Here is a 15788-nt window from a genome sequence, read left to right on the forward strand (position 1 = left end):
TCAGGGATGAACATGTGAGGCCAGGACTCCTCTGCAGGTCAGAGGTCACTTTCAGGGATGAACGTGTGCACAATGCTGGTTTGAGAGGAGTGAAGGAAGCCATCTAAACAGGACGGGGGTCTCCAGGTTTAACTGTCCCCCTCCTACAATGATGTTCTTTCTTTGCACCCATTGCAGTTTTCTGGTCATCACCGATTTCTAAAAGTCTGACCTGTCGATACCGATTTAGTTTTATAAGCGACTCTGTCTGGAGTTATAAAGTCACAATGCACCTTCAATTTTCCAACATTGTTACTGAAAAACTTACCTTGAACAATATCCTAGAAACTATACCAACTTGTTTTAACTGGCCATGAGGTAAAGCTCTGAAATATAAATAAAGTTCAGACAATTGTTGTTAAAACTAAAAAAATCTGTAAAATCGGTTTGCCATGCAAGTACCGGCCGATGTCCTAAAATTAAAGAAATCGGGGCTGAGAAATCGTCCGGCCGATTTATCGATGCACCACTAGTTATTGCAAGTATCACTCATCCCTATTCTTTCATTCAACCTTTATTTAAACAGGTAAATTCCATTGAGCCTCGAGGACTCATTTACAGGACAGACCTGATTTAACAAAGAATGATGACAACAATGGACAGTTACAAAAAGTCATACAGATTTATTTATTTTAACAAATAGGATGGCTAAAACAAAGAAAAGTAACAAAACCAGCTAGATTCTAAGGTGAATGCAGAAAACTAAAAACAGGAACATGTCTGCATCGATCCCTGCCAGGAGTCCAACTGATTCTTAAAGACCTATGTGGATAAGCAGTGAATTCAGTTTTGTCACTTTTTTTGTTGCGTAGTGTTAGTTTAATTTTATTTAATTTCAGGGATCTTAATCCCTTCTTTCACACTCGCAGCTACTGCAGGCCCTAGGATGTTCCAGAATTTCACAGTGTTTTGTTTTTACTTGTGCATTACATTTCAAGATTGATATTGTTGCAGTAGACTAATTTATTTACTTTCCCACACAGGATTTGGATAAAATTGCTGAAGCAAATGAACTTTTTGATGCTGTTCTTACTGGTACGGTCAATCAAGACAAGATCGCCACAAAAAGTTCCTCCAGACATACTCCAGCTAAAGACGGGGGTAAATCAACTGATGCCAAACCACAAAAAGCAGGATCGTCTCAGAAGAAGTTGTCTATATATGTTGGAAACTTCCCCTGGGTAAGTACCACCCTCTAACTGTGAACATGGAGCCTGATCGTCTTAAAATGAACATTTTGCATTAGCTTCAAACAATAGGCTAAACTGTTTGACATGGCAAACTTCTTTATTTTTTTATATGAAAAACTTTTCTTCTTCTTGAATATCTGACAATAATTTTATTTGAAATCATTATCAAAATTTACACCTAATAATTGTAGTTTTTTTTGGTAATGATAAAACAATTGCTTTAAGGTCTTAAGTAGGTTTTTAAGACTTTGTCTTCATAAGACAGTTTTTAGTACAAGACTTCTTTTTATACACGATAATTAAACAGCAGCAATGTCTTGTATAAAATCAGTTTCTCGTTCCAGACCACCAACTGGCATTTAGTATTGCATTTAATTATCAGTGACTCAACAGTAAAACCAAACTGTGCTTTACATATTTAAATAATTAAAAATTATGAGGAACAATGGTTCTCTGTGGAAAACCAGGCTAGGATCGTGAACCTTCGTTCATTTCTCTATATTTTGTTTGCAAGGAGCTGCATTCTCTCAAGTTCTCTTAAGATGTCTTTCTAGGGCTGGACGATCTATTGATATTTTTAAAATATCGATATAATTTAATTCACGATATAAAATGAGACTATATTAATCTAAAACGATATATTCTTAGGGGCCGTTTACACGGCACGTGTTTTGAGTGAATCCGCTCCTTTCTCTCTGCGGTTCTGCTGTTCATCACACGACACCAGTGGACCCCTCCTTGTATCCGGGCGTTTCTCGACCCACCTCTCAGAGGAGGTTTTTGTCTCACCGCCCACTGAGGATATCAACACCTCCCGCTGAGGCTTTGTGTTAAACAACATGGCGGCGGTTAATAATTAAGTTGTTAATAAATGTGCCTGTGTGACAACTGGGACGAAGCTTTGACTCTGAAATCTGTTTTTGTTATTACTTTATGGAAAGAAAAGAATATTGAGATATATATTGTATATTGCATTTTATCTTAAAATATCGAGATATTCATTCATGTCTATATCGCCCAGCCCTGTGTCTTTCTCAGTATAAAAATAAATACACACCACCACCGCCCATCTTTTCAAAATATCTTTGCATGTTAAGTTATCAAACACTAACCTGAAATAAAGTCAGCTGAACTTAAAATGAACCAGTGTTCAGTGTAAACATAATAGGCAGCTTGGCAAATAAACATTTTTAAATTGTATTTTAAGACGGTTTGTCACCATGAGCTTGCTGCAAAAAGACAATGCTTCAGTGTCGGTGCGCTTTCGTTACTTAAGCTGCAACTATGAAAACAATCTCTGTTCTCCACCGTCTGGCACACAATGTTTTTCACTGACAACGAGTTTTTCAAAATGACATAAAAATAACTTTGTAGAACTGCAGAACTGATCTAAACGCATGCATCAGGATGCAGAACTGATGCTCTAAGTCGCTTAAAAATTACAAGATCGTCAAAGTCCTTGATGCAAAACATTAAAAATAGTAGGTGACCCATGATTTGCAGGACGGAGTTTTGTGAATGAGCTATTTTTCTGCTTTTGCACGAGTGTAGAGTAGGATTATGTAAGAAGTCTCTGTGGAACTGGGTCTCCTCATGTCCTGTTGTCCTTCCCTCCCCCCACACCTGCTTCTACTTGCAGTGGACATCTGATGAGGAGATATCTTGTATCGCCCAAAGACTTGGCGTGAAGGACATCAAAGAAATCAAATTTGCTGAGAATCAAGTTAATGGCCAATCCAGGGGGTGAATATTACAATATACATGTCAAGGGTCACTAATCATTTGAATGTATGTATTTTATGTACTTTATATGCGTCTTATTTCTGTGTCACAGCTACGCAGAAGTGGTGGTAACATCAGAGGAGTCACTTAAAATTTTATTGGAAAAAATACCACAATGTCACATAAATGGGGAATTGTTAAAATGTCGATTTGCCACTCTTCAAAACCTCAGTGTGTTTGAGGCAATTGCCAATAAACGTAAGATTATTTTAAGCTTTAAAACGATAGATTTCATTATCATCTCTCTTTTCTCTCTTCCTTTGTTTTAACTTTTTGTTTTCTCGGCAGGTATGCCTTTGCGTGTACGATCAGATTCTAAAGATTCAGATTCCACAGAATCTAATTCTACAGGAAAAGTTCCCACGTCTTCTTCCAGCGTCCCCCCCATTCCTTCACTTTTTCTACCACGTTCATTTCCAAACAGCTTTCCTCCACCTTCCAACCCGTTTCTTCTCCAGCCTCCTCCACTGTTCCCAAACATTCCACCAGGAATCTCTCCTCTCATGCCACCACATATGTTTCCTCCCCCTCCTATCCCCCCCCAAATGCCTGTCCTGCCGTCTCCCAGTCTTCACATGAATCCAGCGTTCTTCAGCCCTACACCGGACACGAACAGCAACAAGCCATACAGCCAACAAGGGTAAGAGCACATCTGCTTGTTCTCAAGTCAAGTTTATTCATAAAGCACATTTATGAAACCGTCTCTGTTGGCCAAAGTTCTCTACAAAAAGTTATTTGAATAAAATCAGTAAATGATATGAAAGCAAGAAAATTATCTAAAATATAATGAAATATAACATCAAACAAAATAGTTGTCCCTAGAGCAATAATGTGTTTTTAAATGATTAAAGCAGGAAAAAAAAGATTTCCTTTTGGTTGGAATTAAAATTAATTTCTAAAATGATTTTTTATTTGATAGAAAACCACCTCAAAATAAAGATGGAGATTTTGAGGAACTAATGAGCAGGAACAGAACCATTGCCAGCAGCGCAATCACCAAGGCCGTGTCTGGAGCAACGACTGGTGAGTGCAGATGATCGGGTTTGCTGTGACGCGCCACGAACAGATGAAAAGTCCGAACGCAGTTTTTAACGCCGCTTGTTTATCGAGCAGGTGCCTGTAAAACATAAAGCAGATGAAAAGTCCGAACGCAGTTTTTAACGCCGCTTGTTTATCGAGCAGGTGCCTGTAAAACATAAAGCACAAACATGACTCAAGAATTTCTGACTGTTTTTATGGCAAAGGCAATTTCTGTGTTTTTTTTTTTGTTTTTACCACAATCATTGGAAATTTGCCAAATATGTAATATCAAAATTGTCAAATATAAATATAAATAAAAAAATATTAATGATAGTTTAGCAAAAAATATAAATTAAATACTGTCAAAGCAGTGTACCTTAGTTATTTGTTTTTATTCATTTTTAAATTAAGTGCTTCAGTTTTAGTGGTTGCTTGTGTTGTATGAGATTTCTGGAGTTATGGTTTAGTTTTTAAAGAATGACTCAGTTATCCATAGTTTGGGGGGGGGGGGGTTGATGTTGAATTTTTAAGGCTTTAACCTGAAATTTAAAAGTGCTAGAAATTGTAACTTCTCTGAAATACACACTTTAATAGGCTTAGCCTCAAATAATTTCAGTTGTTTTCATTCAACCTTTATTTAGACAAGTTAATCCCATTGAACCTCGGGGACTCATTTACAAGAGACACCTGATTTACCGACTACCTGAATGAGCACGGGTGCGAATCTCATGGTCTTTCGATTCAATTTAAATTTTTGGCGTGACGATTCGATTCAAAATCGATTTTCGGTTCAGAAACAATTTTTCTATTGAAACGGTCATAAATTTGATTTCAGTTATTTAACTGACGAGCTGAAAAGATTAAACAACAACAATGTAAACAAATAGAACATTTATTTAAAACAATAATTTTATGTTCCTTACTGTAACAAATCTTTTTGCATCCTTTTGTATTTATACCAAAAATAGGAACAAATACAGGAGTGCATCAAACTCTAACTTAAATTACCAGTATTAGCTTAGCTGCCTGGATTTTTCTAATATAAATAAAAATCTAGGAACAAATAATAAATCCGTCCATCCATCATCTTTACCCACTTCTCCTTTTTGAGTCACTGGTGTCACTGGTGCCCATATCAGCCATCACTATGCGGGAGGTGGGGGACACCTGGACACGTCTCCAGTCCATCACAGACAAATGATTCAAAATATATAAATACAAAAGTAAACGGACTTCAGCCTACTATAGTATATTAACCTTTAACTCAAAATAAAATACAGACTTCACTGTTTTTAAACCATATTGATTCGTATTTGGTAAATCCATCCATCCATTATCTTCCGCTTATTCTGGTCGGTTCACGGGGGCAGCAGCTGAGCAGGGAGGCCCAGACCTCTCTCTCCACAGCCTCTTCCAGCTCTTCTGGGAGGACTCCAAGGTGTTCCCAGGTCAACCGAGAGACATGGTCTCTCCAGCGTGTCCTGGGTCTTCCCTGGGGTCTCCTCCCAGTTGGACATGGCTGAAGCACCTCCCTAGGGAGGCGCCTTCCCAGGGAGCATCCTTACCAGATGAACCACCTCAACTGGCTCCTCATCTTTAACACATTTCAACAAACCATTTTGTATAATTTATCGTAGTGGGGGAGTGGTGGTGCAGAGGTTAGAAAAGATGGGCCTGTGATCGGAAAGTCGCAGGTTCAACTCCCGGTATCATCTACATCAAAAAATGTGGGTGGAAAAGGTGAAACTCCCACACCTGCCTCCACCCTCATTTGCCCCGCTCTGGGCCCCTGAGCAAGGCACTCAACCCCCACCATCTGCTCCCAAAAACAGGTCTCTTGAAAATGAGTTCCCTTGACTCAATGAGACTAACCTGTATCAGAGTCAGAGTCAGAGTTTCTTTATTGTCATTCGCACCTCATGTGGTACATGTGGTGGAGCGAAATTATGTACACAGGGTCCCAGTTACATCCAACAATAAAATGTATAAGAAAAACAGTAATAACATCTAAGATATGAACTAAGAAAAACATCAACTAAATATACACTAAGCACTCATAACATAAAACATTGAACATCAGTATAAATTAAGGGTCAATGAAAACATTTTTTAGAACTGGCTCCAGACGATGTCTCATCTCTTGAACCTGTTAAAAAGACAAATTACATTAAATCTTTATAACTTGTCTATATAAGTTTTGTATAAAATATGAGACACGGTTACTTTTGAGCTGCAGCTGGAAGCATCAGAGCTTCTCCCACTTCACTCTTTGTTTCATGGTGGAGTTGTGGCGCAGCGTTATCACTGAAAAAGCTGCGTGAGGGAGTAACGTACGTTGGGTCCAGCATATTAAAAAACAAACCTAAACCCCTCGCCTTCCACTGAGCTGGCTGCTCCTAAATCCTTTGTGATGTAGCAGGAGATGGAGAGGGAAATCCTGCTGGTCTGCTGCTTTTGCTTTTCATCTACCGCACATTTTGTCGCATTTCCAAAATCCTGCACCACTGTTTTATTTTACACTTCTTGCAAACAACCATGCTCTTGTTCAGCTCCGTCTTCCCTCGGAACATTGTAGGATCTGAAATGATTTTTAACGACGAAGGAACGGGTTGAATCGCGCTGTCCTCCCGCTCCACGCTAGCTTCATTCAGATAAAGGGAGCTGGCTACTAGCTTGCTGTACGGTGGCCTACACGGCCAAATCCTACGGCGGCTGAGCGGACACGTAATGCGATATGCAGTATGCTCGGGAGTAGGAGCGGGAACAAATAAATAAAACGCATTTTTAAATTGATTTACGGGCCTTTAAAATCAATTCAGAATTGCCAGGACTAAGAATCTAATTTCTTTAATAAATCAATTTTTTTCTGCACCCCTATTAATGAGACACTTGGCTTGCCATATTAGTCGAGGGCCCTCTAGTGGCTGAAAATGGTAGTGTTCAATATTTTCTATGTCAGAATGAATGAAATCGTCAGATCTCAGTCAAAAATGGGGTTAGAAATATGGGGGAGGGAACAATTGGGTTGCTTTGCTGTATAAATCACAGGAATGCTAATTTATGCCATAAACTCTGACTTGTACAGCGAAAAATACGATACACATTGGTACTATAATATAGCCATTGTTGCTAACATGGCCATTAAACCAAATCTACTGGTTCAGCTGCTTAAAACTAACTTCCTGTGCTATCTTGCCTCCTTACTTTCTAATGCAGGTGACACTGATATGGCCATGGAAACTTTATTAACAGCTATTGCCATCATTAAGCAGTCTAGAGTATATGAAGATGAGCGCTGCCAAACTCTAGTCACCTCACTAAAAGACTGTTTAGTTTCGATCCAGAGCAACAACGATTACGAGTAAGTATATACCAGGTGCTGTTTTTATCCTTGCAGAAACGGAAAATTAGAATTGGAAAAACCATTTGCTGTCATCTTATTTTACCAATTTATTTTTTCTTTGCAGGAGAAGAAGCCGCTCTAGAGAAAGAGAACGGGATAGAGGTCATGACAGAGACAATGAGCGCAACAGAGGTCGTGACAGAGACCGAGACTATGAGCGTGACAGAGAACGTGACCGCGACAGAGAACGTGACCGTGACTATGAGCGTGACAGAGAACGTGACCGAGACTATGAGCGCGACAGATATAGAGAAAGTTCCAGAAATGTCGTTTACAACAGGGAGAATGCAGGAAAGTTTCGAAGGCCCAGAGAACATTCCTGGAGTGGAGAGAGAAACAAGGAGCGCTCCAAAGAACGGGAAGGATACAAAGATTACAGAGCTCGATACCACTAACCTGGTAAGATCACTCATTTAAGAACTCATACAATGAAAACTGATTACTTACAATTTTGCATTGTGTTCTGCAATCATTAAATGTGGGCTTCTTGGTTGCTGATTTACATTTAGAAAAAAAACAACTTGTATAATACAATAATTGAAGATGTGCGTCACTGGCCTTCATTCAAATAACACTTTAATTTTCATCCATCCACTTATTCCCAAGTCGGGTTGCGAGAGCAGCATCTTGAGCAGGGAGGTCCAGACATCTCTCTCCACAGCCTCTTCCAGCTCTTATAGGAGGACCCCAAGGTATTTCCAGGCCAACCGAGAGACGTAGTCTTCAGCGTGTCCTGGGTCTTCCCCGGCGTCTCCTCCCAGTCAGACATGCCCGAAGCACCTCCGTAGGGAGGCGCACAGGGAGCATCTTTACCAGATGCCCGAACCACCTCAACTGGCTCCTGTCGATGTGGAGGAGCAGTGGTTCTACTCCAAGTCTTTCCTGGTAACTGAACTTCTCACCCTGTCTCTAAGGGAGAGTCCAGCTACCCTGCAGAGGAAACTCATTTCAACCTCCTGGATCCATGATCTCATTCTTTCAGTCTCTACCAGAGTTCATGACCAGAGGTGAGGGGAGGAACGTAGACTGACCAGTAAACAGAGAGCTTTGCCTTACAGCTCAGCTCCCTCTTCACCACAACGGACCGGTACAGAGTCCACAATACTGCAGACGCTGCACCAATCCATCTGCCAATCTCATGCTCCATTCTTCCCTCACTCATGAACAAAACCCTGAGATACTTGAACTCCTCCACTTGAGGCAGAACCTCGACCCAAAGAGAGCAATCCACCCTTTTCCAGTTGAGGACCATGGCCTCAGATTTGGAGGTGCTGGTTCTCATCTCAGCTGCTTCACACTCGGTTGTGAACCGCTCCAGTGAGAACTGAAGATCACAGCACGATGGCGCCAACAGGACCACATCATCTGCAAAGAGCAGAGATGAATCCTGAGGCCACCGAACAGGATTCTCTCCACCCTCTGGCTGCACTGAGAAATTCTGTCCATGAAAGTTATGAACAGAATCTGTAATAACGTGCAGCCCTGATGGAGTCCCACCCTGAAGGGGTCCGACTTACTACCGGCAATGCGAACCAAACTCTTGCAGTTTGTATGGGGACTGAACAGCCCGTAGCAACGGGCCCCCTATCCCATACTCATGGAGCACCCCGCACAGGTAGCAAACTCCAGGCCTCGAGGGCCGGAGTCCTACAACCTTTAGATGTCTCTTTTGCCACACAGCTGAATCAAATAAGGAGGTCATTAGCAGGACTTTGGAGAACTTGACTGAACTGAGAAGCTAATTGAGTCATATGATTCAGCTGTGTGGCATCAGAGACACATCTAAAAGTTGCAGGACTCCGGCCCTCGAGGCCTGGAGTTTGACACCCTGCCCTACAGTGTACTTTGAGGAACACGGTCAAATGCCTTCTCCAAGTCCACAAAACGCATGTAGACTGGATGGGCAAACTCCCATGACCCCTCAAGGACTCTAGTGAGGGTAAAGAGTTGGTCCAGTGTTCCACAGCCAGGACGGAACCCACTGTTCCTCCTGGATCTGAAGTTCGACCAACGATCGGACTCGCTTCTCCAGTACCCCCCGACTAGACCTTACCAGGGAGGCTGTAATTTTGATTTTTAATTTTTACAGAAACTTTCATCACAACAGGAAGTAAAAAATAAATAAAATTGTCCATGTGTAACATTTACACAAAATCTAAATGTAATGATTAGCAAATCCCATAAACCAATGTTTTATCCTCAACAGAATATTGAATCAAAGATTGAACAGACCGCTTTAAAAGTCTGCATCGCTGATGGTATGAAGTTAGAGAAGTGCCTATAAAATTGACTTTTTGCACATCTGAAATGGCACCATCAGTGATGAAACGTATGTTGGGGATTTAGAACACGATTCCATTTAGATGCTAATGTATTAAGGAAAAGCCTAATCTATCAAGACAACGCTAGACTTCATGATGCATTCCATACAACGGCATGGCCTTGTAGCAGCAGGGTGTGGGCGCTCTGCTGACCACACCTTTCATTGTTCCAAAAACATTTGGTGCATCATATAATGCAGAATAAAAATGTAAACCAAGGCTGTTCAGTAGCAGGACATTTAAAATACGGGACATTGGACATTCTTCTTCCAAATGTCTAGCAATTCAGTTTCCAGATATTTTCAGATTGTTCGTAAAAATGATGAGATTCTACGTATTTGTAATCAAGGTACTCTAACCTTTCCAGATGTGTAGCTGCCATTAAACTCAATATGATTTTGATTTGACCTTTAACCAGGCGAGTCAGTTGAGAATAAATTCTCTTTTCATTGACGACCTGGCAAAGGTGAGCAAGTATTAGCTAAGTACTATTGATTTATCATTTGCAAGTAATCGCACTGTACATTTCACTCTTTTTTATTTGAATTGCATATTTTCTCAAGAATATACTGTATTTCCACAAAATTGCCTTAAAAAATGTCATTAGCAGCTAAAACCAAAACTTGAGTAAACTGTTTTCTATTACTCTGCTCAATTAATAGATTAACTAATAACCATTAGTTTTATAGATTTGTTTTGCTTTTAATTCTTGGGAAATAAATTCAAAAGTAATGTAGTTGGGACAAAAATAATTTATAATACATTTGAAAAACTTCCAACAGGTCTTAAGACCGATTCTTCGTACTTGTCCAAATACAAGTTAAAACGGAAAGATATTCAGGTGTGAGAAGTTTACAAACTGATGAATCTGGATTTGTCATCAGATTTGTGCTGCTTCATTATTTTCAGTCCGATTGTCAGGAAGTGGGGACGACTTCTGGCGTGGCAATGATTTAAGGATGCAAGAACATGTTAAATTGTACCAGTGCGTGATTTCACAGAAAGAAAACGTCGTTTTAAGGATTTTTTTACCCACACTTTACAAATGCTTGTACTTTGGTGTACTGTTGTTCACTACTTGAAATGATTTGTTTCTCTAGACTGAAGCTTGTGGAGCAGAAACGAAGGGGACCTTTTGTTTTTGCATCAAGTCGGTGTAAAGAAGATTCTTTGATGAAAATGAGAAATTGTCTTTTCAAAAGTATAAAATGTACTTTTTGTTTCCCAATCAGTCATTGTAGGACTTTGTTTTAATAAAAAAAAAACAATTTAGATTTGTCCATGTAATATAGAATTTCAACACATGCATGCAGTGAACACCCTTAATAACTTGTGTAACTGTTTTCATCTTTGTTTTGTATAAAATCTACAAATAAACATTTCTTTTCATATTCTGCTTTGCTGCTCTGAAAAATCCAAATTGTTTTTACATTTTACTCTGATCAATACACGAAAACCTTAGAGTGCACGTCTAACGAAGTGCATTGTTTTAAGTTATTGGTCATTTGTAGTGTCTGAGCTAAAGGACTGCTTCAGAGAACGAGCGTAGTGGTAGCACAACAGTGATAACAAGTAGATCATGGAAACCAGCTTTATCCATTTTATTTCAAAAATGCTTCATTGAATAGGTACTTACAATATTACTAGTCTTGCCTATAGGTTACTTGATGTCGCACATTACAAAAAACTACAAAACAAAGTCAACACAAACGTTCCAGGTTATTTCTCTAGTGGAGCATAATTCAACAATTTCTCAATAAGATCCACGTGAGAAAGCAGCATCCTCCGACAGCAGTACCTCTTCAGGCCCAGGGCATCGAGCGCATCACTAGATGGAGAGTGCGTAATGTCAGATGTTGCAGCTCAACAGAATGAACACATGCACACAATCAGTTTATTATTGCCACGTCAATGAACGAGGTTCACAACTAGGAATTTGCTTTGACATAAGGTGCGAATAGTAAAGTAAAATAAAGTAAAAATAAGAACATTACATAACACATAATTATGACGGAAGATGCATTAATGACCTTTTTTTTTACAGTTCATTGTATTTGGTAAATTTAGTCTCATGAATATGAGAAATTGTCTTCAAAAGTATAAAATGTGTGTTTTGTTTAAAAAAGTGTAGATTTCAAGTTTCTTTATTCGCATCACGTGATACATGAGGTGGAACGAAACTACTCAAGGTCCCAGTTACAACCAAAACTAACAAAAATATAAAGTATAAAAAGAAACCGTATATAAAGGATCTAAGATATACGCTAAATGAATGCTAAACGATACGCTAAACACTAATAATGTAAAATAATACGGTATAATACACAGCAGCCCGAACATGTGTGAGGAGTGAGTAGATGGGTATGAATGAATACAGCAGCAGGAAGAGGGCCACCTGCATCATGAAGGACCCCACTCACCCAGCACACACTTTTTGTCCCACTCCCCTCAGGAAGGAGGTTGAGGAGCATTAAGTGTAGAACCACTAGACTGAGGAACAGCTTCTACCCTGAGGCTGTTAGACTCATGAATCTCTAAACAGGATTGGTGATGTGTGACTTATCTGTGCTGCTGATTATCCAAGCTGCTTATTCATACCTAGTATGTGCTCACCAAAGACTCATGTTCAGGCCGCTGTTGTTATGACAAATTGTTTTACATTATAAGTGTTTAGTGTATATCTCAAGATCTTTTAGCGTACCGGTTGGCGTTTGTTTAGCATATCTTAGTGTATAAATACAGTGAAGCTGAGTGTGTGTGTTGTGAAATCAACCTACTGGACCTGAGACGAACAGAAGAGGGGGTTACATCTGTGCGAGGTCACGACCCCAGATGTAACCCCCTCTTCTGTTCGTCTCAGGTCCAGTAGGTTGATTTCACAACAAACACACTCAGGTTCACTGTATTTATTCTAGAAAGAGAAAAGTTGACATCAGTCCAGCAACTTCTGCCCCACAGTCAGGCGGCAACAGAAAACGGGGACAAGTTGTCGGTTAGTGGTTGTTGTTGCAGCGAGAGCTCGCGCAGGCCCCGAGCTACTGCAGCGAACCACCAACTGTCAAAGCAGCACAGCACAACTCTTGTATCAATAAATGTCAGGAGAAATAACTTTCTGACTAAAGGAATCTGAAGAATAAATAAACCAGTTCTGACAAACTTCACGTCTATAATAATGTAAAAATAAAATCCCGTTACACATGTGGTATAGAATTTCAACAGGGCCATCAAAAACGAACGTGTAAGAGCAACAGTCCTCACCCTTCAGTGTACTCTGCTTGAAGCAAGCCAAGGTAAGCTTCCCATTTGTTCCCCACAATCTTCCCACAGGTGAAGCACCTCACCGGGATGATCATTGTTGCACACCTGGAACGGCCACAAGATGTCGTCGTCTGGTTATTGAACTAGTCAAACAAAAGTGATTCAGTGGATCAAAACTGAATATTTTTAAACTGACATGCTATATATAATGTAGTCTTTTAAAGTTAACAAAGGAACTGAAAATCAATGTTTTGCTAGCTTAGTTTGAACTCGTTTGTTCAGCCTGGTCTGGAAAAAGACCGGCCCTTTTCTTTAATTGTGCTGTAACACTGACACACGGCTGATAAGGTACTAAATACTGATACCTACGCGACATAGCATCACTTAAAATGACTAAACTATCCTTTTAAAGCTAACGACACCACCTGCACTAAGCATGTAGTTAGCACACATGGCTAACTATCGCTACGAACATCCTTCCGCGACACGAGTTTACAAAAACGTATTTCTTTGTTCGGTCAGAAACACGAACTAAACACAAAAATCCCATTTCACTCACTCACCTTTTCTAGTCTGATTTGTTTTTTTACAAAAATATTATTTTCTGAGCTAAAATCTTCGAACACGATATAATTGCTTTCCTTTCGCTTGCCGTAGCCGCAGCGACAACTTCCGGTCCAAAATCACTAAAATAAAAGCCGAAGCGCTAAAATTACCTGGCGTGGAAAATAGTCGTAGATATAACCCGCTGTACAACAAAATAATATACGTAAATATTTAATGAAAATCACAATTTATTCTAAACTGACTATAACAATTAAAAGTAATTCATTAAACAAGCAAAAAAAAAAAAAAGTACGCATCCTTGATTGTCTGTTGTTCACTGTTGACGTCATTCTTTGTTAAAATTCAGGTCTCTCTTGTAAATGAGTCCCCGAGGCTCAAAGGGACTAACCTGCATAAATAAAGGTTGAATGAATGAAAGCTTCACTGTGCATGCCAATATTGATTTAAAAATGTTCTATAAATAATACCTACCATTGCATTAAGGTTAAATATCTCTTTAGGGACATTTAGACAAAGCCACACCAACAATGGTTTGGTGGACCAGGACAAATGATGATGCAGAGAAAATAACCACAAGTCACACGTTTAATAAATTATTGTTTTTACTAACCCAGTTGCTTTTAAGCATTGGTGTTAAGGTTACAATAAAACAGATTCATATTTCAAATGTCAAGTAGCTTTACCATCTAATGTTGTTAAATATAGATAAACTGAACATTAACCTTTATAGACGGTACTAATTAGTCACACAAAACCACTTGAATGATCAAAGTACTCACTTTGGCTGGTTCACTTTCTTTAATATGCTTACATTTTAAACTCCTTTTAATTACATTTGAATGACTGAAGATAGAGGAGGGTGCATAAGGAAGATATGTTAAAATAATAAAAAAAAATATTTATATATATATATATATATATATTATATCCATCATTGTCATCATCACAGTCACCATGATAAATATCATTGCCATCAGTAATATCATACAGTAATACTTCATCTATGTAATTTAATTTGCTACATCACATTGCTAAAAGAGGAGTCCTACCTGAATTATTGCATTTATACGCTGTTGAAATTATGAAAATAGGCATTTTCATATTCTTTTTTTCAGTACACCATTTTGTACAATGCAGGGTGAATTTTATTTTGTGTTGGTGTACCATCTTTTGGACATGATAAGGGAGGTTGGTTGGGGTGATTGTTGGAGGCTAATATAATATTTTTGGTCAGAAATGTGTTGAAAATATAATATTGTCTTTCAGAACGTTCTACTTTGAATAGAGGGACAGGAGTTGGATATATTGTGTGCAGCTGAACGTGTGAGTTCGTGCAGCCTTTTCCCTCTTTGAGTGAATTATGACAGGAAAATGATTTCTACTTTCATGCTGCTAGATCTGTAGGACATTTTAAAACTTTTTCCAAGTTAATGACTTTGAAAACAAAAAGAGAAGTGTGAAGAAAGAATTAATGATGACATTTTGACAGCAGGTTTTCAAACTGATACATCAAGACTATCAGCCAGTGTTACATGGTCAACACAAATCTATCACTACTGTTGCTGTTTAGCAATATACAAACACAATCATTTCAGGTTTGCATGATAAAAATAATTCTTTTTAATTCTACACCAAAACAACTTCATTAATACTCTGTGGCCTATGTCCTAAACAACCACGTTTTAGCCACTGCGCGCTTTAAAGTCCTGACCCTGAAACAAGTAGATTGTTTCAGATTTTATGGATATTGCTGTTGTTTTTTTGAGATCCAGAGATTATTGTCTCTGAAACAACGTACATTAGAATTAGACTATTTTTGCCTAAATTTGTTAGATTAGAAGAACTATCATGACAATGGGACAAATTGCACCACATACCTGTAATTAACATAAAAACAGTGGCATATGTTTGGGTGGCAAAACTGAATAAAGTCATTATTTTCACAAACAAACAAGAAATCAAACAACAACAAAAGCACACAACAATAAAACAAGTTCACCACATTTTGATTGTGTTAAATGCAGATTATTTTATAAAGTCTCACAACAAATTGGACAAAAATACTAAATAATGTGCTACCTGGGCGGGTGGTTGTTTAAAAATGCATATTTCTTTACAGTGCAACTCTTCTTTTACCAGCTCTTTCAAATGTATATATATATTTGTAAATCTCAAGTAAGATACAACCTTGAACTGTGATTTACAGGA

General features: G+C 38.8%; 2 protein-coding genes across 3 annotated transcripts in view; one reads left to right on the plus strand and one right to left on the minus strand.

The window, feature by feature from the left end:
- The window catches only part of LOC119422103 (cleavage and polyadenylation specificity factor subunit 7), a 12285-nt gene extending 1209 nt beyond the window's left edge, over positions 1-11076 (plus strand). Inside the window, exons 2-9 of the mRNA XM_037689454.1 lie at positions 1023-1220; positions 2869-2972; positions 3064-3209; positions 3300-3651; positions 3931-4034; positions 7248-7392; positions 7499-7833; positions 10856-11076. Coding sequence (XP_037545382.1) covers positions 1023-1220; positions 2869-2972; positions 3064-3209; positions 3300-3651; positions 3931-4034; positions 7248-7392; positions 7499-7829 — 1380 coding nt within the window. The 3' untranslated portion in view covers positions 7830-7833; positions 10856-11076. The remainder of the gene's footprint in view (positions 1-1022; positions 1221-2868; positions 2973-3063; positions 3210-3299; positions 3652-3930; positions 4035-7247; positions 7393-7498; positions 7834-10855) is intronic.
- A 256-nt stretch (positions 11077-11332) lies between these two features.
- polr2l (RNA polymerase II, I and III subunit L) lies at positions 11333-13686 on the minus strand. 2 transcript variants are annotated; one of them, XM_037695463.1, is made up of 3 exons: positions 13577-13686; positions 13014-13118; positions 11333-11583 (listed from the first exon to the last, which is right to left on the minus strand). In XM_037695463.1, exons 2-3 carry the CDS (start codon positions 13106-13108, stop codon positions 11475-11477), a joined length of 204 nt encoding a protein of 67 aa, XP_037551391.1. In that variant the 5' UTR covers positions 13109-13118; positions 13577-13686; the 3' UTR covers positions 11333-11474. The 2 variants fall into 2 exon arrangements, with proteins under 2 accessions (XP_037551391.1, XP_037551383.1); XM_037695455.1 differs by having other exon boundaries at positions 13014-13156.
- Between the last annotated feature and the right edge of the window lie 2102 nt (positions 13687-15788).

This window comes from Nematolebias whitei, chromosome 2 (genome assembly GCF_014905685.2).
Source record: "Nematolebias whitei isolate Nwh7 chromosome 2, NemWhi1, whole genome shotgun sequence".
Classification (NCBI taxonomy): domain Eukaryota; kingdom Metazoa; phylum Chordata; class Actinopteri; order Cyprinodontiformes; family Rivulidae; genus Nematolebias; species Nematolebias whitei.